At 33.3% G+C, this 27,500-nt stretch overlaps 2 protein-coding genes, 2 long non-coding RNA genes and 1 other non-coding gene across 15 annotated transcripts; 3 read left to right on the top strand and 2 right to left on the bottom strand.

The window, feature by feature from the left end:
* The first annotated feature begins 1,101 nt into the window (after positions 1 to 1,101).
* On the top strand, positions 1,102 to 1,175 carry TRNAV-CAC (transfer RNA valine (anticodon CAC)). Its single transcript has one exon. It is a non-coding gene; the product is annotated as a tRNA-Val (tRNA).
* A 142-nt stretch (positions 1,176 to 1,317) lies between these two features.
* On the bottom strand, positions 1,318 to 13,625 carry LOC107429074 (DNA replication ATP-dependent helicase/nuclease JHS1). Of its 4 annotated transcripts, XM_016039727.4 has the most exons (34): positions 13,041 to 13,617; positions 12,679 to 12,849; positions 12,365 to 12,580; positions 11,983 to 12,045; positions 11,598 to 11,807; positions 11,457 to 11,510; positions 11,311 to 11,372; positions 10,730 to 10,862; positions 10,218 to 10,328; positions 10,001 to 10,097; positions 9,736 to 9,818; positions 9,055 to 9,120; positions 8,376 to 8,531; positions 8,202 to 8,257; positions 8,040 to 8,097; positions 7,850 to 7,960; positions 7,678 to 7,734; positions 7,388 to 7,522; positions 7,030 to 7,272; positions 6,394 to 6,468; positions 6,115 to 6,233; positions 5,929 to 6,001; positions 5,750 to 5,854; positions 5,403 to 5,570; positions 4,657 to 4,726; positions 4,420 to 4,571; positions 3,463 to 3,540; positions 3,283 to 3,375; positions 3,063 to 3,200; positions 2,728 to 2,767; positions 2,530 to 2,603; positions 2,263 to 2,400; positions 1,861 to 1,980; positions 1,318 to 1,698 (listed from the first exon to the last, which is right to left on the bottom strand). In XM_016039727.4, the coding sequence occupies exons 1-34, from the start codon at positions 13,494 to 13,496 to the stop codon at positions 1,540 to 1,542; spliced, it is 4,140 nt and encodes a 1,379-aa protein (XP_015895213.2). In that variant the 5' UTR covers positions 13,497 to 13,617; the 3' UTR covers positions 1,318 to 1,539. The 4 variants fall into 4 exon arrangements, 2 of the variants coding, with proteins under 2 accessions (XP_015895213.2, XP_060672920.1); XM_060816937.1 differs by lacking the exon at positions 1,318 to 1,698 and having other exon boundaries at positions 1,861 to 1,942; positions 13,041 to 13,622; XR_007241302.2 differs by lacking the exons at positions 1,318 to 1,698; positions 1,861 to 1,980; positions 2,263 to 2,400; positions 2,530 to 2,603; positions 2,728 to 2,767 and having other exon boundaries at positions 3,283 to 3,368; positions 13,041 to 13,625.
* Positions 13,626 to 13,861: 236 nt separating this feature from the next.
* On the top strand, positions 13,862 to 18,733 carry LOC112489373 (uncharacterized). 4 transcript variants are annotated; one of them, XR_007241559.2, is made up of 4 exons: positions 13,862 to 14,203; positions 14,729 to 14,859; positions 17,549 to 17,641; positions 17,956 to 18,733. It is a non-coding gene; the product is annotated as an uncharacterized LOC112489373 (long non-coding RNA). The 4 variants fall into 4 exon arrangements; XR_007241558.2 differs by lacking the exons at positions 17,549 to 17,641; positions 17,956 to 18,733 and adding an exon at positions 15,949 to 17,541 and having other exon boundaries at positions 13,867 to 14,203; XR_009638927.1 differs by lacking the exons at positions 17,549 to 17,641; positions 17,956 to 18,733 and adding an exon at positions 15,330 to 15,924 and having other exon boundaries at positions 13,867 to 14,203.
* A 1,863-nt stretch (positions 18,734 to 20,596) lies between these two features.
* On the top strand, positions 20,597 to 20,991 carry LOC125423022 (uncharacterized). Its single transcript, XR_007241560.2, has 2 exons — positions 20,597 to 20,653; positions 20,762 to 20,991. It is a non-coding gene; the product is annotated as an uncharacterized LOC125423022 (long non-coding RNA).
* Positions 20,992 to 22,459: 1,468 nt separating this feature from the next.
* On the bottom strand, positions 22,460 to 25,920 carry LOC125418175 (uncharacterized). Of its 5 annotated transcripts, none has more exons than XM_048476038.2 (5): positions 25,705 to 25,920; positions 24,190 to 24,249; positions 23,902 to 24,069; positions 22,879 to 23,799; positions 22,460 to 22,779 (listed from the first exon to the last, which is right to left on the bottom strand). In XM_048476038.2, exons 2-5 carry the CDS (start codon positions 24,207 to 24,209, stop codon positions 22,677 to 22,679), a joined length of 1,212 nt encoding a protein of 403 aa, XP_048331995.1. In that variant the 5' UTR covers positions 24,210 to 24,249; positions 25,705 to 25,920; the 3' UTR covers positions 22,460 to 22,676. The 5 variants fall into 5 exon arrangements, with proteins under 5 accessions (XP_048331995.1, XP_048331996.1, XP_060673737.1 ...); XM_048476039.2 differs by having other exon boundaries at positions 24,224 to 24,249; positions 25,705 to 25,919; XM_060817754.1 differs by having other exon boundaries at positions 23,902 to 24,249; positions 25,701 to 25,919.
* Positions 25,921 to 27,500: the final 1,580 nt, after the last annotated feature.

Below are 27,500 nucleotides of genomic sequence, written 5' to 3'. Positions count from 1 at the left end.
ATTTAAGGATAAAATTATATAATTAATATTTTCAATATATTTGAATTTGTACCATTTAAATAAATTGGACCACAGAATTTTGATTTTTTTTATAATTAAAATAGTTTAGGTGTACTTTTGTTATTTAGAAGTGATGAAATATACCTTCACAATAATAATATTCTAATTTAAATTGGAGAAACACATGACTTGAATCCATAACAATGTAGATGTGAGAGCAAAACACTAGACCAACGTTTTTTTTTTTTTTTTAATTTTTTTTCTCTGAAACCACAAAAGCGGTGATTGTATGTGCATATTTAATTAACATTCTCATTTATTATTTTTTAGAACACACACGTATACATTAGACATAGTATTCATGAACAATTAGAATTGGATAGTAGTACTTTATATAATTATTATAATTAGCGAAAGGTCTTTCAAAACTATACATTCAGTTTAATAAGGTCTAAGAGATTTAAATATTGGTAACTTAATTCAAACTGTCGCGTTATCAAACTAGTCTGACATACTAAGACGTTCCCAGTTCGAACCTTGCCTCAGACATTCTAATATTTTTTGCTTATGAACCAGACGACACAAATTTAATTGAGAGATTAATTTATCTATTCAAATGAGACCGAAGGCATTGAGTTTTATGTTTTTTTATGAAAGACCAGAGGCAGTTACGAGGCTCAAAACGAGTGATGAATTTTCTACTCTTAAATGAGAACAAAGGCTAGTAAAAAAACCAAACAATAAAAAAAAAATGAGATAAAGAGAGAGAGAGTTAAGGCACTATTTTAGGCTTTTCTAAAACAAGAAGTACAGAGCAAAAATAGATAAGCCTTGAAATTAAAGATGTTATTGGAAAGAGTAAGATAAACGGGTTATTTTGATTCTTGAACAAATGCTTGCACATGGCAATTGCTGAGAGTAAAGGCTTGTTAAAAAAAAATTTAAATAAAAAAAAGGAAAAAAAAAAATTTGATGAAGACGAAGAAAAAGAAGAGAGAATATAGGCACTATTTAGGCTCTTCCAATATGAGAAGTTTGAGGAAAGTGAAGAGTATAAGGTAAGTAATTAATATTCGCATGTGGCATTTGCAAACAAAAATTGTCTGGGTGGTGTAGTTGGTTATCACGCTAATCTCACACACTAGAGGTCCCCGGTTCGAACCCGGGCTCAGACACTTTAAATTTCTTCCTTTTTTTTTTTTTTTTTTTTTTTTTTTTTAAAAGGACGATAAAGAAATGCAAATTTTAACTTTTTGAAAGGACAATAAAGAAAGGCAAATATGGGAGGCTTGAAAATAAGAATGAAGATTAGATTAGTGACTCCATCCGATTTCATTCTCTTTATTATATAATCTCTACTGTCATTGAAATGATACATCAAAAGCTCCCCGTGCCTGTAAATTTGTTCGCATTTACTTAACTGTTACAAAATAATTGTTGCATCTATATACAACCTCGTACTTGTTACAAAGAAAATAATGATCATCAAAATTTTCTATTTACAAACTGCCAAAAAAAGCAAAGCCAAAACTTTATGATCTATCTGAGCTGTGAGCATTTCTTCAGCATTCTTGTGCAGTCGATATCCATCTTGGACACACTGATGACGCCTGATTGCTCTTCAACTTTCTCAATGAGAAGCTTCATCAGTGGAACCCTTGATAGGGTTTTGCATGATCCTACCATTATCAACTTTTTCTACAGAACCAAATGACCAAAAGAACATGTTATTTATGCCAATAGAGATAATCAACAATGCTTAGCATCTTCACCGCAGGACCTTTTCCTGCATGCTTATCCAGATTTCAAATTTATGGCAAACAGGAGTTCCAAATTGAAGAGAAACAATGATATACCTACCTTGGCACGTGTTAAGGCCACATTAATCCTATGCCAGTCTCCAAGCAATGATGAAGCGCAGTTTCTAGGATTTTCACTAGACCTAACAAATGAAACCAGTATACAGTCCTTATCTCTTCCCTGTAGGAATGAAATATATAGCATGTAAGAAAGAATGGTGTGGCTTCTATGATCCTCAAACTTAATTATATATTTTCCCTGAAGAGGACAAAAATAAAAGAATACAAACATGAAATGTACATTTTAACTCAGTTGCAGGTTCCCTAAGGCTATAGTACTCAGAAAGAAGGTTCCATTTCTAAATAACACTTCCAGTTCAGATTATAAAATCTCACGAAATACAACTCATTTCAGAATAATCAATAATAAATGCATCAGATAAAGAACAGTCTATAATCTAACCTGGTACTTGTCAATAGTATGTATTTCAACAGAGGATAGGTTTATCGCTTGAAGAATGACATTTGCCTGGGAGTTATAGGGAGTGATTATGCCTATATCTTCCCCTTCAATTCCACTGTTAACTAACTCCTCCGTGACCTGTAAGAAAAGCAAGGAATGTAGATAATCCCTACGCTAAAAGCTAATCAAATGGTTTGCATCAGACAAAAATCAAGAAATAATTTATTGCTCAATAGGCATCATATAGAAAGTAAGTAAAATTTACACCTCTACAACTATCCGAGCTTCCATTGGGTTGTTTATGATCTTGTCTTCCTTTGCCTCATAAGCAGGCAACATATCTAGCTTGAGAAAAATGAGGCAAAAACATATCCAAGCATAATGAAAAACCATTTAATCATTTGAGTACACAATAAAAATAATAATATAAAAAAAAAAAAGAAAAAAGAAAAGACAATTGCAAACCTGTATTAATAAATATAACCGGCCTGCTTGGATTTAAGATCTGCATCCATTAAACGAGAAATGTCAAAAATACAAATTGTTTTTCTAATTTTTGACATTTTAGTCACCATAAATGTGCTTCGAGCAAAAAGAAGAGAATAAAGTGCAACAAAAGATTCATAGCTTATGCAATAACAGCTGTCCAGTTTTATATAGTGAGACAATACACAACATAATGAGATATACACGGTTCACCATAATTTGTCATGTAATTAAACATCAGGTATACAATACCAAGTCAATTAATTGCATAAATGTACATAACAAATTTGGAAAGAAAAAGAAAAAACGCTTACCTCTTTTAGCCATGATGAACCAAGCTTTAAACTGGATAATTTAAGTTTGGCATCAGCTATGTCAGAGGAACCACAACGCAACTTGTCACCATATATCAATGCATTCGATAGTTCCATAATCTCTTGACACATACGATACTACATTCAAAACTTTAGTCAATTTCAACTAGTACAGAATAAATACGCACGGAAAGAATTCAATTTTGAATTTATGGTAAACCTGGCTTCGCAAAGCAGAAATTGCCTGAGGATGTGCTTCCGATAGCCTGCGAAACAAGCTTACCCCCATTCCATTTTCACGGGCCTCTGTACTCTAAAATTTAAAACAGTACTATGAATGAGCTAAAAATTAATAACATGGGAAGGTTGACCCATGAAAACATAGACAAAAGATATACACCTGGACAAGAGGAGGTAACTGATAATGATCACCAACAAGGACAAACGTTGAAGCAAACATCAATGGCCCCAAAGATACCTGATAGGACGGTAAACCGCTTATGAATATACTATTTCATTCAAATTTTCATACACTAACTTCTCTTTTCAGGGCAACACATACATGAAGACTAAAATAACTCAGTCCAATTAAGCCTTAACATGTAGGGTTAAGAAAAATAAAAAAATTAAGATTAGAAAAAAAAAAAAAAAAAAGACAATTTGAATATTTTTCATATCAAAGTTTTTGCTTTTCATAATAGAAATCCATTTGAAGATATAAAGTGATAAGGATCACCTTAATTTTACTACTTTTTAGCAAACTAGCACCAATATTAACCAGTACAATCATTTTTACAAGTGGATTAACCATGTACTTGAGCCTTCTATTTTGCCCCAGATTAGACCCTCAATGTTTAAATTTTTCATTTGCCCCTAAAAATTAAGATAATTACAGAAAAAAATTAAAAACAGATTCTCATGGGAACTTGTAGAAATTAAGAGAGGGCAATTTATTCTTCCCCAAAGATGAGCTCCTATTCAACCCACCCTGTCTTTTACTCTCTATCCTGCTTTATTAATTGCCATGAACTGCCCGTTAAAACTTGCTTTCAACCAATTCTACCACACTGATAACAATTTTAAATTTGAAGGCCTTGATTGATAGTCAAGAATATACTTTAGAATTGGGGAAACAGTAAGCGGCCCAAAATATATGCTCAACTTCTAAAAGAACATACTCATTAATTATTCATATTGTTTATCATTGCTACTTACAATCAGAATGGGGGTGTCTAATATATTATTATTCAAACTAATCCGATAAGCTTCTATCTTTTGATTAAATTATAATAATAAGTTTAATTTATTTGCATTAACTAAATAGTATTTTCAACAGATTGTTGAGAACAATACATACTGGAAGAGTTGTCTGTCCAGCTTCATCCATGATGCATATATCAAACTTCTTGCTGGCGAACAAGGGATTAGTAATCCCCAAACATGTAACTGCAACTACTTTGACTTGGTCTAATCTTGTTTTAATCTCCTCGACACTTTGTAAATTCATTGCTGTCATGGAGGCTATTGTTATAACATGGAAGAAATCAACTTATATATGGAAAAAAAAAAAGTGCTCTGGTAATATACAGTTCACCTGAAAAGCAATGCTCTCGTACTTCTTCATGCACAGCTTCATGTCTTCCAATGCGTATAAAGTCAATGTTCTGTAATTGTCTAAATCTCAATAACAAGGAAAAGCAAAATAGTAATTTGAACGAAATATTAATTATCATCCAGTCACACAGATAGGCAGAAGAACAAGTCTTCTACATCCACTAAATGGGGCAGCACTTTAATGGTCGGACTAATAATTTCCCGGTGAGCTCTAAAAATAACCTTACTTTATTAGCAACTCGATAGGGAATGACAATATAAACATCAACCAAAATGAGAAGAAATGCAGACTGCTAATGATGATTGATATATATCACTCCAGGTTGGATTGAATGGTAGATAAGATTTGTCACACAAGATATTAAATAAAAGGTATGCAACAGTTTTTTCTATCAATATTTAAACCATATTTGATAACACATTATCTTTATTTATGTATTTATTCAAACCTTTAATTGCAAAGCTTAACAATCAGGTTATGGCATGAAGAAACAAACAATTTCCTCCAAGTGTATAAAAGTTTTTGCCAATATTTATTAAAACCAAACTCAATCATGCAAGTACATTTCTTTGCAACATATGCCAAGTACATACAGTCTAAATTGCCAAACATCAATTAATTCAAAGAAATAAAAAATAGTGAACTGATAAAAGCAAAAAATAAAATAAAATAAAAAGAAGGAAAAAAAATTTAAAATAAAAAATAAAAAATAAAAAAAGAATAACCTGAGCCTTTAATTTGATTAGTAGATTATCCACAGCAGAATTTGTGTAGGATGTAAGCAAAATGGATGCACCTCTAATTAACAAGGCCTTAACAGCATGCACCATGGTAGACGTCTTGCCTGTTCCAGGCATTCCTAATATGAGAGCATAATCCTTTGCTGTGAGTATCTGAAACAATACATTGTGAAATGAGCAAATATGTGTACTCAGTAGAAGATGCCCAAGAAGTGTAGCTTATGCTTGATTTCCAAACCAGATTTTGCCTCTAACGGAAATTGAGATATATAATATCAGAAACAGAGGGGATGAAGGGAAGGGGGATGTTGGGTTGAAATTTTATAGAAAACCTTAAGAATGGCTCGACGCTGATCATCATTTAGATTTTTCTCTGACCATACATAAGATATTGCTGGATCCTGGCTTAATATACATCCACTGTCAAATCTAGGAGCCTGCATGGCAAACATGTCAGTAGGACAATAAAACTAGAATTCAAAAAATATAATAATTCAAGTTCAAGATTTACCTCAAGGTCAACAATCATCTTCCTAAGATGAGTACTTTGTACACTTGGTAGAAAAAGTTGAACAACGTTAAACCTTAAGAAGTGAAATCAAGCAAGAATTTAGACAGATATGTTATAATGATATTCTAAATCATCTGATGAATGTCATTAAAAGTAGATAAGACGTAGATATAGTATTGTAATTGCCTCATGATAGTAAATGAAGTCATGAATTCATCCTTGTCAATCCGCCAGACCTCATGAAGGAGATCACATGCCTCAGAAGGTGTGTTCCCTGGAAGCCTTAGTTGCTTTGCAAGAGAAACCTAGGAATTTTACAAAAAGTCAATAGGAAAAGATTTAACTTGTTTTAAATTTAAATAGTCTTATGCATTCTATATTTGCATATGGCAGGTGGCACTACCAAGACTACTTTCATTCTATATCAATGCACATCAACATTTATTACAGCAAACTTATCCTTACAGAAACATGCTGGTCACTTGAATCTGTCACGACCCCACTTGCAATAATTAGATGACCAGGTTCAGTGCTGAGTATCTAACACAAAAGACCAAAGAAAGATCAACAATGTAACATCAAGGATAAAAAGAACAGATAAAAATAATGCATATATGAAGTAGATTGCAACATCTTACTATGGAAAATATACATATATATGTATATATATATATATATATATGAAAAAATTAAAAAATAAAAAATAAAAAATAAAAAATAAAAAAATAAAAAAATAAAACCCACACACACACACACACACCCAAAAGAGGAAATAGATTTCTGGAATTTACAGTTACCATCATGCCATGGATTTGGTCATTTAAACTAAATATTATATGCTCAGGCACTTTTGAAACCATACTGACTCGCTTGGAAGACCTTAAGAACGTTACATTTTTCTAGGATGATGAGTTCGGGCTCTTTGAAAATACAGATATAGTTAATTTTGGAGCATTAGTAACATTGCAGATTTTTGAACTACATTATCTATTGCATAATTACTGTTCCTGAGAGTTCATGCTTGAGGAGGCGGATTAAACTTGTAATAGGAATCACCTTTCATGTGAATTTTACTAATTTATGTTATGGAAATAACTGTACCACATGGTCTCCAGTTCTTAATGAGCAATTCACATCTTTTTTTAGCGATGAGGTGGCATTCAGAGAATCCATATCAGATATCTTTCCACTGAGAGAATGAAGATTGCAGGGCACAAAATGATATATGAATCTGTTATCAGATTTGAAGTTTGGAAACTCATCACCAAGAACAATAGAAAAGAGACAACTTGTGGCATTATCACTTTCCAAACTACGTGAGCGCCAGATTTCTCTCTTTGCAAGCTGAAACGGTCAAATTGAAAAAATTAACAAGAAACATAGAGGCAATTTCATTTTAGTAATACCTCTGGAAGTAGGAAATTTATAAAACATGCATATTGTTACACCAAAAGTGCACCTGCATCTCTTTAGCTTCTAAGTCAATCAACCAATCCCAATGCCTAAGGAAAACACCATGAGCAGTTGTTAGGTGGTCAGTTTTTGAATCAAATAAATCTCCCAATCCACTGCTCTCCGTGCTTCCACCGTGCGCCTGCACCATTTAAACATGACTGACAATGAGACAGACTAACAATCAAACTTGGAGAGCATTTAAGAAATTATACAAGGCAGTAATGAATGCTATACTAAAGATTAGCTACTGGTACTAGCCCACTAATTGAATCTTAGTAGGGTAAAAAGAATTACCTTATGATAGATGGTACAAACATTAAGATGTCGACAGCCTTTGCACATGCTCAGACTCTAAACCAAAATAAATAAATAAATAAAAATAAATAAATAAATTGGGAGAACTTTAATGGGCAATCCAGTGAGGAGGTTTTAGAAACATTGTTCTAAGAATTCTGCAACACCATACCTGTAACATTGGGGGCAGTAATTGTTTTGTTGATGCCTTGAGAATATCACTTGCAAGTTCATTACGACGCATGACTAGCCCAATCAAGTCAGATCTTCGGACCACAATTCCCTTTAGACATAGTAAACACACACTAAATAGCCTTCAACATGCAAAGAGGAAAATGTAATACCATTCTACTTGACATTACCTGTGTCTGATCTGACTGAAGATAATATAGAAGCCCACAATCAATATCCTTCAGGTACCTGAATACAAGACATAGAGAAAGAAACAGAAGTATGATTTCTCGAAATTTCTCCCAAAATACCCTTTTGGCAAGCCAAGAGAATGATATGAAACATATTCTCACCTTTCAGACATCAGAAGAGTATATAAAATTACTTGGGCACTATGTTCCGTAGATGACTGCAGAAATCATAAGCATAAGCTAAGAGGAAAATAAGCTAATGGTATCAAAATATTAATAAAATTACTTATATCACTCTGTTGGACACATAAACTTCAGCAAAGCCAATTTGCTTACCTGGCCATTCGGCACTTTCCCAGATTTAAACTCTAGAGGCATAACCTTCTCATTATTATCACAATTGTTTGATTCAATTTTTACTCTAACAGAAGCATCGATCATCCCCTTCAAACCATATTTTGGAGCCCATGCCATCTCCTCAATATCATATACCTACATTAAAGAGGCATAACATTCAAGAAATTGTACAACAGTTATAAATAGGACAGAAAACATACAAGATCAGGCTTCATGAAACAAGAAAGTACCTTTACAATCAACTCATTATTATTTATACAAATGTGGATGTAGATGAATGCAAGACACATCTTCAATACTGTAAAAATCAATCTATTCTTTTCATTCAGAATACTTCCAAATTCATGAGACTGTAATAAAAGTAGGTAAGGTGCATTCGCCAATAATGCTAATGTTCAAAAGATCATCTTTAAGTATTGCTCGTCCAGTACAGGACAAATTTATGCCTTGTGGCAGGACAAGGACACAAGTCCAGATAAACAACTAAACCCTAATACATTTTAAGTTAACCGTCAATCCCAAAAGCTTAAACATTGACAAAATAATGCATGTTTATATATTAGCCTAGAAAACACAAATATTTGACACTTTTAAATGCGTACTTATAGATGCAAATGTGATATATGATAGATCAAGCAAGTTTATATATAGGCCTTACCTCAGTTATGCTGACCTTTTTGCTTCCAGAATCAGATCCAAAATCAACAGTAGGGGTTTTAGAGTCCTACCAATGAATTTCAAAATCAATAAAATGAGCATAGTGGTAACTGTACAGTGCAGACAACATATTATCATGGACATAAAAATATATGTTACATAAGACAAATGTGAATGTAATATGCACATCCAACTATGGGCAATAGCATCTACATGACAGATCAAAAAGAACCTACCACCACAACAACCAATCAAAAGAAATCCGATGTCTACAAACAGTTACATGTATTATGTTTGAATATTGGAAGAGAAGATTAAATTTGTAGAATTGGTCGTGTAGAACATTCAAAGCAACTCTATGTCAAAGTGAAAAAAAAAAAAAATATTGCATTATTATATGTTGTTCACAACCATAAGCATCTGTTGCACTTCCCATGATAAAGCATAAAAAATGCCTAATATACAAAAAAATCAATGCATTGAAACATAGTAGGAACTAACACCTAAATACTATTAGCACTTATGAAGGTTTACAGGGATTTAGAAACCGACAACAACCTGAGGCAAGGTTTAGACTTGGCAGTAAAATTCCAAACAAACCCCAAAATCAAGATAAAAATGCAAAGAATGTGTAACAAAATTAAATGATAAAAAAAAGTAAATAGGTAAACAAAGATTGAACCTCTGGATTTTTGTAGAGGTTGACCCAACTCAACAATTTTGGGATGGCATCAATCAAGGTTCTGAGGATGTCATTTTCATTTACTGCAAAGTAACATGAACAAAGTGAGTAAGCTTTAAAGAGATGATCGACAGAGCTAAATTACAGTTCAAATGGAGTACTAAAAGTTTTAACATAAAATTTTAGAGCCAACAAATATGAAACCAAATCTGAATCTTATTGCCAAAGAAATAGAAATTGTAATAACAATTTCTAAAAATCCTACCTCCACATGCATACAAGCTCTCAATGTTATTTTGGAGCACAATTTTTGCATATTCCTCCAAGAATGTCGTAGTAGGCCTCTCATTTGTAAGTCCAGCCTACAGTAATAAAGAACTTTTATAAATCGCTTGTCTATATAAATGTGTGTGTGTATATATATATATGTATGTAGATATATATTTTTGAAAAATATACAAAGTAGTAGGGAAGGTCAAAACCTGAAAAATTTGGTGCAACAATGTACCAATTAATGCTGGAGCTGCGTGTTCACTGCATCTAAGCCTCTCATCCAGGACAGTTCTCCTTGGGCAATTGAAACTAGCAGCAACCTAAAAGCACCCTCATTTAGCAGCAAGAACTAGGGTAAAAAAAAAATAATAACAGATGATACAATTAACTCCATAAACTTAAATTCTTACAAAATGAGACTAAGTATGTAAATGAAGCTAACACAATAGGCATTTAACACTTTCTATCACATATGAGGTGGTTCAATAACAAGAAAAAAGGTGTCTCGTATGTGTAACACAATAAATTAATAAAAACGAGTGTTACTGTAATTCCCAAAAGCTTAAATTGTTAAGAAGTAGACCCCACTATGTGCATCAAGTTAATAATGGCAATAAGCAAATGAATAAAAACCTAGAAATTGGGTCAAAATAGTTTTACAATGAAGATCACTAAACAAACATGTTAAAAAAATTATATCAAAACAAGAGGATGTTATTACCCGAGTTCCAGATACCAGTATATCAGGATGAACAATTACAAAATTCCTTTCATGATTAACATGACAGATTCCCTTTTCATTAAATTCACCAATTACATTGACAGTATCTCCAGGGGCAATGACACTGTAGAACCTGCAAAATATTTAATTAAAATAAATAAGGAATATTAATAACACAACCGCCATAATGATATTTTGCCAACCTGTATGCCAACCCAAAAATGTAGTTCTAAGTATGAAAAAATAAAGGGCAAAGGTCTTACTTCCACACCTAGAAAATAACCTTCATACAAACCCATCGAATTAATATTAAATCACAACTAAGTGTATGGAGTGGGATGAACATAAAATCTTAACTTCAATGCCAAGAAACCATTCATATATGATAATTAGAGGACAGAAATCACCAAATCAGGTTACTTAAAGAGCAGGGAACAACAAGACATGACTTTGTGCATTTCTATTGTCAGAATGATACCCAAACTTCACAAGATATGAATAAATAGGACTTTAATTGTTGTGGAAAAAAAATTTAAAATAAAAAGACAAAACGCAGTGACAGCCAAAAATCATGAACTAACCACTCTTCCCACAAATATACAGCACGCTCTACTCCACTTTGCTCATTCAATAAGCGAAGAACCTGGGAACCAATTGATCACTTTAAATATCAAATTTGATTTAATGGAGCAATAAAGCAATTTTATAAATAATGATTACTTGAAACCTTATAAGGGCATACGGCACTAGATGCATCAGCAGGTCCACACTTTTCTGATACCTGTAGCAAAGATAAGTTGCATGATAATCAACCTCTAAGAAGTCCATCATCCTTTGACCAAGAATCTACTAAAGTAATAAAGGGTACCTCCAATACAAGAAAATTATAACAAGAAATTCCCCTCATAATCTTCTCTGGAAAATGTGCAGCCACACTTTTAACTTCAAGTTCCACTTTGACAGGAATCTCATCACATTTCCTAGTTTGAACTTGGCGTACAGATGCCTCCACTTTGTCAGACTCGGAATCTTCAACAGAAATGACATCCTCCACCTGATCCAAGAGCTCAAGCAATGCCTAAAACAATACATGAATAGATAGACACAGATTGCAGTTTAGATTAGATATTGTGAAGATATAATCAAATGCTGCAAACAGAACAATATAAATCAGGAATGCAATAGTCAAACGCTTGAACTTCATCCTAGTAGGAAATATGGATTTCATAGTTGATATAATTTTAGATTCGTACCTTCTTGTGCTGCCTTAATCCTGGCTGAATAGATACTCCATGACATGCGACACCATTAGCAGGCTGCACTTCAGTTTGTATAAATTAGTGAAGGTAAGCTAGGTAACTACACACTTCATTTGATTAAAAATAGTGGAAAAAACAAATCAAACATAAAAATGATTATTCTCATTATCACTTATGTTTAAGGGTAGCCGGAGAATTGAAGGAAACAAAGTACCAAATGAGCAGAAAGAACTTATTACTTTTGCTGATCAGTACACAATGACAGGTATAAGAGAACATTCTTTTCCCATTCTATCCATTTTTTCCTAAAGTCCAACAAAGCCATAGTTGCTCTAATACGTATGCTCGAAGACTTAAACTACGACGACATAATTACCTTATCATGGCAATATGATAGAGATGGTGGAGTACGAAACGGACTCTGTGTAGTGGCTACTGCATAGTTGGTCACATCACGTGCAGTTCCATTATCATGATCCGGGTTTACCCTTTTTAAACCAACCCTGTTCGTTGATACCAAAGACCTTTCAGGAGCCTTCAATGTAGGGGAAGATAGCCACTTCTCAATCTTTCCAGCAGTAGAAGGAGAGTTCTGTGACTTCCATCATTTATTAACCATGCCATAATAGAAATACATGACAATGTACCAGAAGAATATAAAAAATAAAAAAATATAGCTAACTAATATACTTTATTATGAGAGCATTGATGAATGCTTAAAGCACTAAGCCTGGAAGAGTCTGCCAACATTTGAACCATCTCAGGCACCATCCGCTTCGAAACGGCTTGCAGTCTTTCATTCACCGGAGATATCTTCCATGTGATCTCATCACCTCCATCATCCTGGCTCTGCTTTATCAACTATCATCACAATAAAAAGAAAAAAAAATTAACTTTTTTATTCAATTAATTAATTTACAGCCACAAGTTACTGCATTTTTTAGGAATTAGCATTGAATTGACACAAAAATGAATAGAATTTACCATAGAATTATACTAATAAAAAGAAAAAAAAAACAATAAAAGAATAGAAGTAGAAAATGGAAATGTACCATTCCAGGCGAGAACTTGAAACGTTTAGCCGACTTGGAAATCTCGGGAGACACCTCAGACAATCCTTCATCAGCATCAACACCAGCCGGAACCAAGTTCTCCAGCGGCGTATTCTGCGATGCATGAATCGGAGCTCCCAACTTCGAATGGGTCCCTTTGTTGGCGTCTTTAGGAGCTAAAGAGGCGACATTGCCGTTGACGTCGTCAATGCGAGCGGAGTTTGTAGGCAGCGAATCGGAAATGGGGAGAGGGTTTGAAGAAGGAGGGAGAGGATTGGGGGCATTTTGAATTTTGGGGTTCTGAGAAGCAGATAAGAGTGGATTCTGAGTATGGCGCTCGAAGAAATGTTGGATGCCGAACTTGGAAGGTTGGGGATGGTGGTTGCTCTGGTTCGATTTCCTTGACGACGTCGTTGCGTTCGAAGAAGAAGAATTGGATTTCTTCCTTGGAGGCATCGGAGACGATGCTGCCAAACACCAAGGGCTTTTTCTTTCTCTTTCTGCAACTTTGAGAGAGAGAGAGAGAGAGAGAGAGAGAGAGAGAGAGATAGAGAGTGAGAGAGAGTGTGTGCGTTTTCTACATGACTTTCTTTCTCTTTTTTGTGATTTCCCGCCCAAACATACCGCTAAGGGAAAAATTAGATTATAGAAATGACATAATTGGGTTGATGGAGCTTAAGCCCATTTTAGTATTGGGTTCGGCTTGTGCAAATAAAAGGGTAATTTGGCCCAATACCCTTGTTTTAAAGGCTCTAATGAAAACTACCCACCTATTTCCAACCTTTTTTGTTTTACCCTTCTATTTTCAAATATTTCCATATTACCCTTTGCAAATGTGAAAAGGAAGAATGAAGATGTAAGGTTACGCCATTTTTCCCCTAAACGGAGCACGAAGAAGAAGAGGAAGAGAAAGTGAGAGAGAATGGCGAAGCGTTTTGGGACAATCGGAGTTCTTCAGGAGGAGGAGCAAGTGGAGGAAGCATCTAAGGCTCAGCAATCAGCTCTGTCATGCCCTTCTCGGTCTTAGCCTCAGAGTCGACGAGCTGGTCTACAACAAACTCCTCCTTCCTCTTCTTCTTCTGCTTCTTCTTCTTCTCACCACTCTTCCCATTCCTCTGCTTCTCACTGACTCACTGAGACAACTAAAACAATAACCTCATCAGGTGACGATGATCATTCAACCCCCTTAAATCTTCTTTTACTTTTTGTTCCGTTCAATTTTTTGGGTCTGCTTTTACTTTTGTTTTTATTAGCTGTTCTGGAAATTTTGTTGATTATTACAATTGAAAATATTAAGTTAATGGATCTTATACATGGGATATAGTAATTATTAATTACTGAACTTATTTTTAGAATGCTATTATTTTTGGGTTTTATTACTTGGGGCCAAAATCATATGCATTTTAACTGTTTGTTGATATGTTTTATTGGGTTGCGTGTGTGTGGTAGAAATTATATAATGCTTTTGCTCATACAAATGAAAAGAAAATTTTAATAGTGAAGCTATTCCATAACCTGTTCTATTAAAGTCTTGGATGTGTCTATATGCTCAGATCTTCCTAAGATCTTATTATTGGCTATTTCCTATAGGTCAATTATGAATTTCAATCTCCAGTTCCTCTAATCTAAGAAAATTTTATCATATATAAATACATGATATGTTGATATACTTTTAATTGGTATTTTAGGATGATGGATCTGTTATATGTATATTTTCTCTTTCTGGAAGTAATGCCCAAGATGGACATTTAGCTGCTGGTCGTAATGGTGTAAAGCGCCTCAGAACTATAAGTTCTCATTTGTTTTACTCTTTGATGTGGTTAGTATTTTTCTTGAGAAAGTTCTTATTCTCTTTGGTTTCTTGGATTGGTTTAAATATTCTTCTATTTGCAATTTTCAATATTTTGGTTGCTACTTTTTTGAATTTAGATATTAGCGGATTGATGCATTGTAGATTTTCTTGTCACATACACCTATCAAAATCAAAGAGGGAATTGATATGAAAGATTCTCACATCCCTGAAATTTGAAATCCAATAATCTGATAAAATTTAAGTGTAATATTTTTGTAAAAAAATGTTTAAATTTTTTATTTTATCAAGCATTAACTCAACATGGTTGTTTTTTCAGAGTCCATAGATTTTGTTTGATAGTATGCCTATTTTTCTAAAGCTTTAATACATGTTTTGTTTCCCTGTCTAGCTATTTTATCCTTCTGTTACTAGCCTTCTGTAAAGGAATTTTTCTACGACACCTACTAGTATAAAAAGGTCACATTTGTTCTTTTCAGGTCAAACAACCAAATATTTTATCATTCCTTTATAGTATGGAGACTAAAACTTTTTGTGGTAATACGACAAAGGTTGCTATCTATATTGACATAGAGCCTGTTGTTCCACTATTAGAAAAGATCAAGGAACTAAATTTGGAAGGTACATAAAGGTATAAACAATCTAGTCTTCCTGGTTGATATTGGTTGTTTAATTGGATTAATCTGATTGCATGATACACGTAATTCTTCTTGTGCTAAAAAATGTTTAAGGTACTTGCATTAATGGTGATAGCATATGAAGAATCTTGGAGAATTTAAAACTACTCTTTGACTTTTTCTTTTGAAAATGGGAAATCTAAATCAATATTAGCCACCCGTTTAGTAGGTTATTGGAAACTCTTCCTGGCCAACTTGGTTTCTTTGATTCATTTAGAGAATATGTTCTATCAGTGTGATGTTAACTTTTGTTTTAGTGCTTCTCTTTATATAAAAATTGAAATTTCCATCTAAATGCAAACAGTAACACGTAATATCTTTTGGTTTCTTTGTATGATTGTGCATACATAGGACGTATGCTAATCCTGTTTATCACCATCTTGAACAATTTTGTAATGATCCTATTCAGAATAGTTTTCAGTGGTTTGGCTAGGAATATAGATTGAAGAAAATGGAGAGGAAAGTGAAGTAATAGAACTCGACTACAAAAACTATTGTCAAATATTTGTTAAGGCTGTTGAGTGTTTGCACTGATGCCTTTTAATGTTTTCTCCAAAATAGTTTTGTCCTACAAACAATTGGAATTATGAAGCTGTTGTTAATTAGATTTTCTATATCTATTCTTCAAGTTTTTGAGTCCACTTTCAGCTGTTCCTTTGGTAGCTTTAGTTGGATTTGGGCTCTACGAGTTAAGTTTTCCTGGGGTAGTGTTATTCTGCAGCATTAATCATGGTTTACGAAGTGAATTGTTTAGTGATATTGTTTTCAGTGCCTTTCTTTGAGTTCTATGAATGAGTTTTTCGATTTAAAGTATTTGCATTCGTACCGCTTCATAACACTTAATATCCAATGTGAATGCATTTTGATTTTCCTTTATTTTTTTGTATCAGCATGCATTTTTCTTTCTATTTTTATTTATATTATTATTATTACTTTAATATCTTTTATTCAAGTAAATTATTCTTGTGTCAAAGAGATACTTCACAAATATTGTTCTCCATTTTCTTTGTTGATATTTTTTGTATTTATCCCCTTCTAATTTAGTCATTTCTCATACATGTTTATTGATTTAAACAGTCCATTGGGGCTTTCATTTATTGATTTAACTCAAACTCCAGTTATGATGTTGTGGAATCATTTCCCTCTGCACTTCATGTTAAAAGATGCAATGATAGGTTAACGTATGATAATAATAGAAAACTATGGGAGCTATGCAAGGAAGACATTTTATATGAGTTCCTCAGTTTGGCTGCGAATCAATTATGCTTTTTGGAAGTTAGCCACCGCTATATTATCTATTGTATTGTCAAATACACACACATTAAGGGGAAAAAAGCCAAGAAAATATATTAGAAAACAGGCAAAATCACAATGAATGTAAAATAAGGTGTTCATATGAAAAAACGAGTAAACCAATTGAAATTGTATAAATAGATATCAACATTTACATGCACTTCAAAATTTAGATGTTGCTTTTCCTCATTTCATCATTAGCCAGACTAAAAAATTTAGATGTTCTGAATTTTGGAGGTCCATTTCGTTCCTATATTGGTCAAAGTAGTGCAATAGTATTATTACCTATATTCTTCTTGTTCAGTTCATATTTGCTGACCTTCAAATTAAGGTCAACATTGAGTTCCTTTCATTGTTGTATATTTGTACATTCTACACACAGGGAGTTGGCATTTTGATCTCTGACTTGGTTGGAACTATTAATGGATCCTCATTATCTGTATAACAATGTTCAAATTAATATCTATGCTTTAGCTTTCTACTTTATTTTACCGAAATACAGAATTTCCACCTTTATCTAAGAACCTTTTTTTCTCCTGTGCACTTAATAACTAGTTTTTAGGATTTTAAAAATTAAGCAATTTATTTGTCACATGTTCTGAAACATTGTTAATTTTTAAGAAATGCTCAATCCTCCCTGCTATTTGTTATGTGGGATGAACTTTTTTCTCTTTAGGGTGAAAGGAACTGGTGGAAGATTATTCACTCAATTGTATTTGTGTTGTCAGCATATTATGATATCATGAAGCTCTTTCACTTTAGGTTTCTATTCAAAATTTTAAGGACCACAAGGACCACAGCTGTTGTGGTTTGGATTATTGGTAAGTCCATGGTAGGAGCCGCATTTGATGATTATTATCTTCTTGGGGACATATTAAATGTTTTATATGAGAAGTCTACTTGCTGTTGATGTTTTATGATATCTAAATATCCACAGTTATAGTCTTTAGTTAACTTTTAATGCTTTTATTATGTGATTATTGTGTTTAATATTATATTGGTTGATATTATATTGGTTTTGTTATAATTTAGCAGTTTTTTTTCCTTGCGTTAGAAGGCATGGTCTACTATAATTATCATGAGGAGGAAGGGCAATACTAGAGTTTGTAATGTTTTTGAGCTGTTTTGTTTGCAGACATGATTGAAGAATTAATCAACAAGGGGTTTGAACATCGAAATAACGCAGCTGCAATGCAAACTCTTGTTACTAATTGGTTGGAAAATATCATGCAAGAGCGCTCAAATAATGGCAGAGGCTTACATGTTATTCCATTGAACTTATACAAGTTTCAAATTGTTGGCTATGGCATGTTCGTTGGAGTAGTCAACTTAGAAAATAAGACATGCTCATGCAAGGAATTCGACATTGATGGATTTCCTTGTGTCCATGCAATTGAAGCATGTAAGCATCGACATATTTCTCCATATATCCTTTGCTCGGTGCATTACTAAGTTGACTCACTCTGTGACGCATATTCGAAAACCATATATCCACTTGGAGATAAATGTCAGTGGTATGCTCGAGATGATGTCATAAACCAGCTTGTACTTCCACCTAAGATTGGCAAACAGTCAGGAAGACCAAGAAAGAAGAGGATTCAATCTCAAGGAGAGGAGCATCTTCAATATAGATGAAGGGGATGCAAACAAATTGGTAACAGCAACCGATCATGCTCGGCTGCCGTACCTCTTGATCGCACTACCAACCAACAGCACCATTCAACTAAAGGACCATAAATTGCTCTACGCTATATTAAGCCAATGGGGGCATGTTATGCGGTATTCGTGTGTTATGCAATGTAGTAGGGAATGCAATTAGTAGCTCAACCGCTAACATGTGTTTTGGCATAATAGACGTTGGTTTTATGTGTTCTTTTGTGGTCAAATTCATCTATCGTATTGTTTTGATAACATATCATTCCGTGTTCAGTTTTTGGTTCAGTTGTTTGTATGTTTCTTACTATTGCATGGATGATATTATTGCCCAATGGTAATGACCGATGCATCATCGGTAATTGACATTTGTACACCGTCGTAAAAGAATCACCACAATTCCATCCGGCAACTTCAATCATGTGTGTTCCAACCAATAACATGCTAAATGTAGCATTATTAATGATAAATTATGACAAAGTAAGCAATCAAACGGCATTAAAAAATGACAACGTTCAATTTGTTTTTGATTCAAAAATTACCGTAGGTTTCGTCGGTAATTACCGAGACCCCCATGTCAATCACATTTTACAAATTTTTTGGGCCCCACAAGTCCCATAATGTGTGTTGAATGCAAAAACATGTAGAATATGGATTCTAAAATTATCCTAAGGAGAAAAAATCCCAAAATTGCTTGAAAATTTGTCAAATTTTCCAAAAAAATACGATGACTGTAGACCTTCGGTAATTCCCAATGAAAACGTCAGTAACCAACATATACCCTCTGGAAAAATTACCGAAGGTTTCGTCGGTAATTACCGAGACCCCTATGGCAATCACATTTTACAAATTTTTTGGGCCCCACAAGTCTCATAATGTGTGTTGAATGCAAAAACATGCATAATATGGATTCTAAAATTATCCTAAGGAGAAAAAATCCCAAAATTGCTTGAAAATTTGTCAAATTTTCCAAAAAAATACGATGACTGTAGACCTTCGGTAATTCCCGATGAAACCGTCGGTAACCAACATATACCCTCTGAAAAATTATCGACGGTTTCGTCGGTAATTACCAAAACCCCTATGCCTTTCATATTTTACCAATTGTTTGGACCCCACAAGTCCCATAATGTGTGTTGAATGCAAAAACATGCAGAATATGGATTCTAAAATTATCCTAAGGAGAGAAAATCCCAAAATTGCTTAAAAATTTCTCAAATTTTCCAAAAAAATACGATGACTGTAGATCGTCGGTAATTCCCGATGAAACCTTCGGTAATTTTTCCAGAGAGTATATGTTGGTTACCGACGTTTTCATCGGGAATTACTGAAGGTCTATAGTCATCGTATTTTTTTGGGAAAATTTGACAAATTTTCAAGCAATTTTGGGATTTTTTTCTCCTTAGGATAATTTTAGAATCCATATTCTACACGTTTTTTCATTCAACACACATTATTGGACTTGTGGGGCCCAAAAAATTGGTAAAATGTGATTTCCATAGGGGTCTCAATAATTACCGACGAAACCGTCGGTAATTTTTCCAGAGGGTATATATTGGTTACCGACGTTTACATCGGGAATTACCGAAGGTCTACAGTCATCGTATTTTTTTGGAAAGTTTGACAAATTTTCAAGCAATTTTGGGATTTTTTCTCCTTAGGATAATTTTAGAATCCATATTCTGCATGTTTTTGCATTCAACACACATTATGGGACTTGTGGGGCCCAAAAAATTTGTAAAATGTGATTGCCATAGGGGTCTCGGTAATTACCGATGAAACCTTCGGTAATTTTTCCAGAGGGTATATGTTGGTTACCGACGGTTTCATCGGGAATTACCGAAGGTCTACAGTCATCGTATTTTTTTGGAAAATTTGAGAAATTTTGAACCAATTTTGGGATTTTCTCTCATTAGGATAATTTTAGAATCCATATTCTGCATGTTTTTGCATTCAACACACATTATGGGATTTGTGGGGCCCAAAAAATTGGTAAAATATGATTGTCATAGGGGTCTCGGTAATTACCGACGAAACCTTCGGTAATTTTTCCAGAGGGTATATACTGGTTACCGACGGTTTCATCGGGAATTACCGAAGGTCTACAGTCATCATATTTTTTTTCACTTTAAGCAGCCAAGGCAGTCAAGTTATTGCTAATGGATCATTCATTGGTGCAGGTGACCTTTTAGACTTTTAACCTTCTAAGACCTAGGCATAAAAGATTTCTTTTCTGGTTTTCTATGAAGTTGAACTAGGTTTGTGTATGTTTTTATGCGATTGTGCAGGAGTCTTTTTGGCATTGTTTGCTAGGTCTATGCAGAGGGTGAAGAAACTTGATAAATTTGAGAAGATGATATGATCTTCCAATATTCAAGTGTATAAAAAAAAATTATTTTTATTCCATTTCAAAAATGTAATTTTATCCAACAATATAGTATAATATTTTACTTATAGATCCATTGTAGATATACCCATAATCTTTTATCCAACAAATATAATGTTTTACTTATAGATCCATAGTAGATATACCCATAATCTTTTATCCAACAAATAAATGATTGAATTGAGAATGGCTTCATAAACATTTTTTTTTCTAGGAAAATAAATGATTTGAGTTGAGAATGGCTTCATAACCAATTTTTTAGTGGGAAATTGCTTTTCAGTGCAAGAGAAGGAAGATGGCATTTTCACATCACTATGTATATTGACCCACATCGACACTACAAACCATCCTCTTATTTGACTTGTTCTTATTTTTTCTCTCTCCTTTTTCGTCAGTTCCTTTCTCTTTTTTCTTTAACAGATTGATAATAGAAATTGCTCGTTAGACATAAAGACCCAGTTCTAGATGTATTACCGGTAAACGCTGAAGAATTAAATTGAAATTTAAGCAATAATTCAAGAGTAATCTAGTACGTACAATGACTAGAGAAAGGATACAGAGCATGCAAGGCTTATGGTTTTTGATATAAAATGGCAGAATAAAAGAATGAAATACAAACTACATCTATATATTACTTTGCTTTGGGGCCTTTGCCACTTGGGCGCTTCGCCTCTATTTTCATTTTTGAATTAGAAAGAACAGGGCCTTACTTATTCTGTTCAGGGGGGATGAAAGACAAAGGAAGGGATCAGGGGGCTTTATGATTGGAGAAAGAGTCCAATCATTCCAATTTTGGAAGGAAAGTTTTTGCATGGCCACGGGATGTTCCACCACACTTCTACACCAATCAAGGATCAACTCTTCATTCTTCATCGCCCATCCTTGTACTAAACACACAGAAAATGTGCCTTGAAAGCGATGGAAGTTGGAGGGGTGAAAGGGTTACCAACAATTGCCAAATATGCAATTTGAGGCATATGATTATCTGACAGTTACCCTCACAAAGCTTGCGACTGCATTCAGCTCTAACATGCTCAAACAAATTTTTGTTTTGTTTAAAATATAACAGGATATGTAAGTAATTTTTTTTTGTTTTAAGGTTAAAATAGATATTGAGGGGAAGAAAAAAAAAGATATCAAATGAGGGGGCAAAAATCGTTAACCTCCTCCCTATGAGAGTATTGGACCAAATTCCTCGCAAATAAAATCCTTTTTCATTTCTTGTTGGACCCAAATTGTTTTTGATTTTTTCTTTGTTGAAATATTTCTAAAAAAAATTAATTTAAAAAAAAATAAATAATGCCATCATATTCTTACCATTGCTTTGGAGCGAGCAGTGCATTTACCTTTAATGGCGTAAAATTCATGGGATAATTACGTGACTCGTCTTTATATATTGTAACTTAATTTTGATTGCTCAATTTTTTTTTTTCAATTTTTAAATAATCATCCTTGAATTACAAGATAATCTCAATGAAATACAATTTTTTTCCTTCTCTTTTCGTTTTTTTAGATCTTTCCTTATATTCTAACAAAATTGATTACCTGCATACATATTGGCATATATATATATATATATATGTGTATATATATGTGTGTGTATATAAGAGTTATTTTATAATTTATCCTTTCGGTTTACCTTTTTTGTAATTTTCACGCTAAATTATGAAATATACTAGCTCAAGTATAGGTTTTACAGATTTTTGGCAAGAGAACTTAAGATACTGTTAAAATAACTTGAGTTTTGCTAGTGCAAAGCATTAAGTTCTATACCAATAGAATTAGGCAAGAGAATTTAGTGTTGTGTAGTGGGTGTTCTATCTTGCGCTAAAAACAGGTTCGGCATCCTTGGTTGGTTGAGTTCGTCTCGTGAATTTGAGAAGCAAACCTTCTAAAGAAAGACCTGGCACTTTCAAGTCCCTGAAATAAAGTTGACACAAATGGAAAAACATATTACCAATTGAGCAAAATCAACAACAGAATGGTGAAGCAAAAACCAATAACAAGACATTGATTGACCTGATGTAGGGCTGTAGATCCTTTGAATCCCATTTCGGCCTCTCCTTGAAAAGGATGGAGAAGCGCTCTCCCGGGGAAGAGGGCAGAGATGAAACACTGAAGGCATGCACCCACGCGCTGACACCAAGCTTTTCTGTCAAAACTTCACCTTCCAACATGTCAAAACTTGCCTGCATTCCCTCTGGTATCTTCCGCATCCATTCCTCCATGAAACTCTCCATCTTCATCTTCCTGTCTCTCAGGATTTCTCTAGCAAAATGCACACATACTTTCCTCTCATTCAACCTCCACATGCAGCTTTTGCCCCCATCATTGTTTACCTTGCTACCGTAAACATGCAAACAATGTTCTGCCAGTTTGCAAGGAAAACCATCTGATTGTAAGACATTTACAACTTCATCTTCATTAAGTGCATCCAAAGACCAGTCATTCAACACTGAACTGTGAAGAAGCATCCTCAGCATCATGTCCATGTACTTCTCATCTACAACCCTCCAAAACCCATCAATCTCTACTGCTGAGAGAGCTTGTAATCCAGACCTCAATTCATCATCACTAGCTTGCACCCTGTCAACAAGATCATCCCATTTATACAGCCTTCTGTTTGTCGCTTCCAAATCCTCCATTTCCGTATCCTCCTCAAACCTGTATGGGTTCTCAAACAGAAGCAATTTAAGCTTGTCCAGTCTGGGAGCAACTTCAGTAAGTTCCATGCTACCAGGAGCAACTTTAATGACAGACGCGACAGCTTGTTGATTTTCATCTTTCTGATCACAGTCAACTGTATTATCAGAGAATTTTGAGTAATTTGATGGGGGTATAAGGAATACAGAGTTGGAAGTTCCAACAAATTTGAGTGCGTAAGTTTTTGACTGGGTGCAAAGAACTGAATCTTCATCCGGTTGCCCTCTTATAGCTACCCTAGTAAAATGAAGGAGCCTTAGATTACTACATGCACAATTAAAAGTTGGGTATCAGAAGGAACAAACAAAACCCAGAAACTATATGAAATTTTTTGCTTACCTTTGGTGCAGGATATCTGGGAGAAGTTTCTCATCAATCTCTAGGAGCATTATATCATTATGAGAACCAAAATGAGGGTGATATGCAATAGAAATTGAACAGTTGGATTGGAGATTCAGAACTGCTTCAGCTCCTCTGCATCCTGAAGATGGCTTTTCCATCTCTCTCCTTCAAACATGCACGAAAGTGTAATTCTTACTATTATGTGAGAAGAATCAGATAAATATGGAAATCCAGCTTCCACTATAAATATTCAATTTCTGAAGCCAGTATAATCAACAAACCCACTTGTGGATTAGTTGTTCCATGTGCTGCTACCTACCTATGTCAAAGTCTAAATCTGCATAACTGAAATCCATAAAGTTAGACTAGCAGTCAAGTTAGGGTAAAAAAACATGACTAATCAATCACACAATATTTAATCAGAAAACAAGGCAATGAATCACAACATTGGGGGACATAAATGCAAGCAGAAATTTACTATTTCTTTAATCTTCCATATAAGTAGAATATTTTGCTCTCTCTAAATATTTAACTTGCCAGTGCCTTAAATTAAGGCAATTTGCAGGAAACACAATCTACTGTCACAAGTATCATTCACATGTCAAAGCAAAAAAAATGTATCATTCATCTAAGAGTCATGAATCATAATGGCAATTGCTGAAGCAAAAAGAGTATTATCCAATGGCTCATCATAACTTTAGTAATACTCATAGAAAAGACAGGGAAAAAAAAAAAAGGAGTAAAAACACCATCAGTTATCAATCACAGACTGAAGGAGGCACATTGAAACAATAATCATAAAGTAGCCATTAGCAAATACCATAAGTATGATACGATAACAATGGCATTTTAATCAAATTTCATATTTTAAACAGATTAAACCAAGATGCGTTTCCAGCTTCAGATTCATAAGCCAAACTCTTAAACTGAAGTTTGTGTTTCCAGCTTCAGATTCGTAAGCCAAACTCTTAAACTGAAGTTATGTGTCAAATTATATTTAAAATTCACCCTGTTAGCCATCCATGAAGAACAACTATTGCTTTAGCCATCTATTGCTGCTTGAAGTTAAATGTAGTTCATTCAGTTAAGGTAATAACAAGAAAAACCACCTAAGAGATACAAAACATAGACATAGAATAAGCAAACACTAAACCATAGAAAATTGACAGTGTAAAAGATACAATCCTCATCTTCTTTTAATACTAACTACTCAAAAATTGTCGAAAGCATATTAAAAACTGTCTACTTTTCCATTTTTAGGCTTCATTTTTTAATTCATCCTGTACTTATGAAGAACATCGCCACGGATCCAATTAATCCAAGAAGATAGCTACATGCGAACCAATGAGCTAAGTTACAACCTCCTTTTTATCTTTTTTCCTTCATTGTTGGTTGCTTGATTAATAATAGACAAAAAGTTCAAGAAACAGAAGCAGAGGACAAATAACTTCTCAGAATCATTTCATCAAACATACAGCAATCATAGGTAACACATGAACGACTAAGACTCCATTGCAAAAGCAAATCAGAGGCATGCTTAGAAAATAACAACACAATTGGGAATCTGCAGTCGTTTCCATAAACATTTCCACATGCAATTTAGAACGAAAAGTAGACGGCAAAAACTGATAGATATAATATATATTCAAATTTCATATAAAAACCATTCATTTGAGTAGGCGATTATTCATCGATGCAACAAAGTCATCCACAAAAAAACGAGATTTCACAGATAACAAGTCAGAAATTACAATGCTCTTTTGACTTTTACGACGATTTCAAACTGACTATTTTACCTACCAAATTCGCAATAGTTTCAGATGGCAACCCAAAATTCCAGAGCTGTAGAGATCTAGACCACAAAATAAAGTCTCCAAATTCCCAAATCTAAGCCCTAATTTTGCAGATAACGCACTTTATTAGGATTGGGACTGAACTCCACCCAAGGAAAGAAAACAAGGGGTTGGGAGGCTCGAAATGTAAAAGAGAATTTTTTTTTTTTTTTTTTTTTTTTTTTTTTTTTTTTTTGGCTTGAAGGAGCGAGCTCTTTTTCGCGGCAATTTTTAATTTCATAATACATTTTCATTTTGTTTTCTATTTATTTTTTATTTTTATTTTTATTATAAGTTTCCATTTTGCCATTGGGTTTACTTAAAAAATCTAATTATACTATAAAACAATTAAATGATTTTCACAATTTTTTTTAAAAATAAACTAAATGATAAGCATAATCATAATTAATTACCAAATTCATCAAACATTTTCAAATTAATCTACAATATACAATAGATTTATAAATTATTTTTTATGAAAAAGAAAAAACACTCTTTTCTTCTTCAATTTTTTTATTTTTATTTATGTTTAAGTCTAAATGGTTGTAATTCCTATTGTATGAAAAAGTTAACACTTATAACTAAATAAATACTTTAGTTGTTTTTTTTTTTATATAAAAAAAAGGGGTACCCCAGAGTAAAGTGATCATGTACTACCTGCAATGTGTGAATGTTTATGGAATTTTTTTCTTTTTTTTTTATTTATGCAAGACTATGTAGTCTTTATAATTTATAATTCATATTGAAACACAAACTATACCATTATTCTCATTATTCTCAAAAGCTTGAATTTATAAAAGGTGGATCAAAATTAGACTATATTGTTTAACAATAAAAATATAAAACGCATGTTTTTGGAAAATGTTGGATAAATTTCTCCATGATGTAGGAGGAAAATTATCAAACATTATAAGGAATTTTGGTTTCAAAATTTAAAAATTTGTGAAAAAAGATAAAAGAATAATAGGATTTACTTTATTTATCTTTAGTTTTCTTCTATATATTCATTTAGTAATAGAATAAATAATTTGCAAAGTCTCTTTTATTAACAAAATTAAACAATTTTATACTCAAATAATACTTACCACAATGCTAATGCCGTGCTTATTTCTTTTTCTTAATTTGTTGATGTATAGAAAAATATTGAAAAAGATTTCCAAGAGGAATAATTGTTTTGTCAACCTAAATTTAAATTGATACGATAGCTGAGCGTTAAGAAGCAAATATATTTTCGGTTCTAATTATTATATGTAACATCAATAATTACGTTTGATCTGTAAAAACATTAATAAATACGAGCTATGGGGAGCTCATGGAGGCTATATACGTAACCTAATATAAAAAAATAAAAAAATAAAAAAAAATAATAAATAAATAAATAAAGTAGTTGGGTAATGACGCCTTTTTTTTTTTTTTTTTTTTTTAGGGTAGTTTTTCAGCATTTGCTGCACTGCCACTCGAACTGGGGCAGGAAGGGGGCAGAAGCATGGAGTTGAGTGATGGTACCAACATATAATTCCAAGAATCTGTAATCTGTTTTTTTTTTGGACCAAAAATCTGAAACTAAAAATTTAAATTACAGTTTTATATAAATTATATTTTTTAAAATATGGAAATATAATTCCACAATAAAATGTTAAACTACTTATAATTATTTTAGCAATCGATCTCAAATAAAGTTTATTTTATTTTATTTAGAACAACCAATGTGGGCGATATAAGAGGTATTAATAAGCTATATGGTGTCTAATACCATATTATCCA

This window comes from Ziziphus jujuba, chromosome 5 (assembly GCF_031755915.1).
Source record: "Ziziphus jujuba cultivar Dongzao chromosome 5, ASM3175591v1".
NCBI lineage: Eukaryota > Viridiplantae > Streptophyta > Magnoliopsida > Rosales > Rhamnaceae > Ziziphus > Ziziphus jujuba.
Note: the sequence above shows the minus strand (reverse complement) of the source record. Positions and strands in the feature narration are given on the sequence as shown.

What these genes read in the sequence shown, in the direction of transcription:
- LOC107429074 (XM_016039727.4), bottom strand. Translation starts at nt 13,496, where the DNA reads ATGCCTCCAAGGAAGAAATCCAATTCTTCTTCTTCGAACGCAACGACG. An exon ending in GAGCTTGTATGCATGTGGAG is followed by an intron (nt 9,819 to 10,000) that starts GTAGGATTTTTA and finishes GTTACTTTGCAG; the next exon opens with TAAATGAAAATGACATCCTC. An exon ending in ACTTCATTTACTATCATGAG is followed by an intron (nt 6,002 to 6,114) that starts GCAATTACAATA and finishes TCACTTCTTAAG; the next exon opens with GTTTAACGTTGTTCAACTTT.
- LOC125418175 (XM_048476038.2), bottom strand. Translation starts at nt 24,209, where the DNA reads ATGGAACAACTAATCCACAA. An exon ending in ATGGAACAACTAATCCACAA is followed by an intron (nt 24,070 to 24,189) that starts GTGGGTTTGTTG and finishes GCATGTTTGAAG; the next exon opens with GAGAGAGATGGAAAAGCCAT. An exon ending in GATCTACAGCCCTACATCAG is followed by an intron (nt 22,780 to 22,878) that starts GTCAATCAATGT and finishes ACTTTATTTCAG; the next exon opens with GGACTTGAAAGTGCCAGGTC.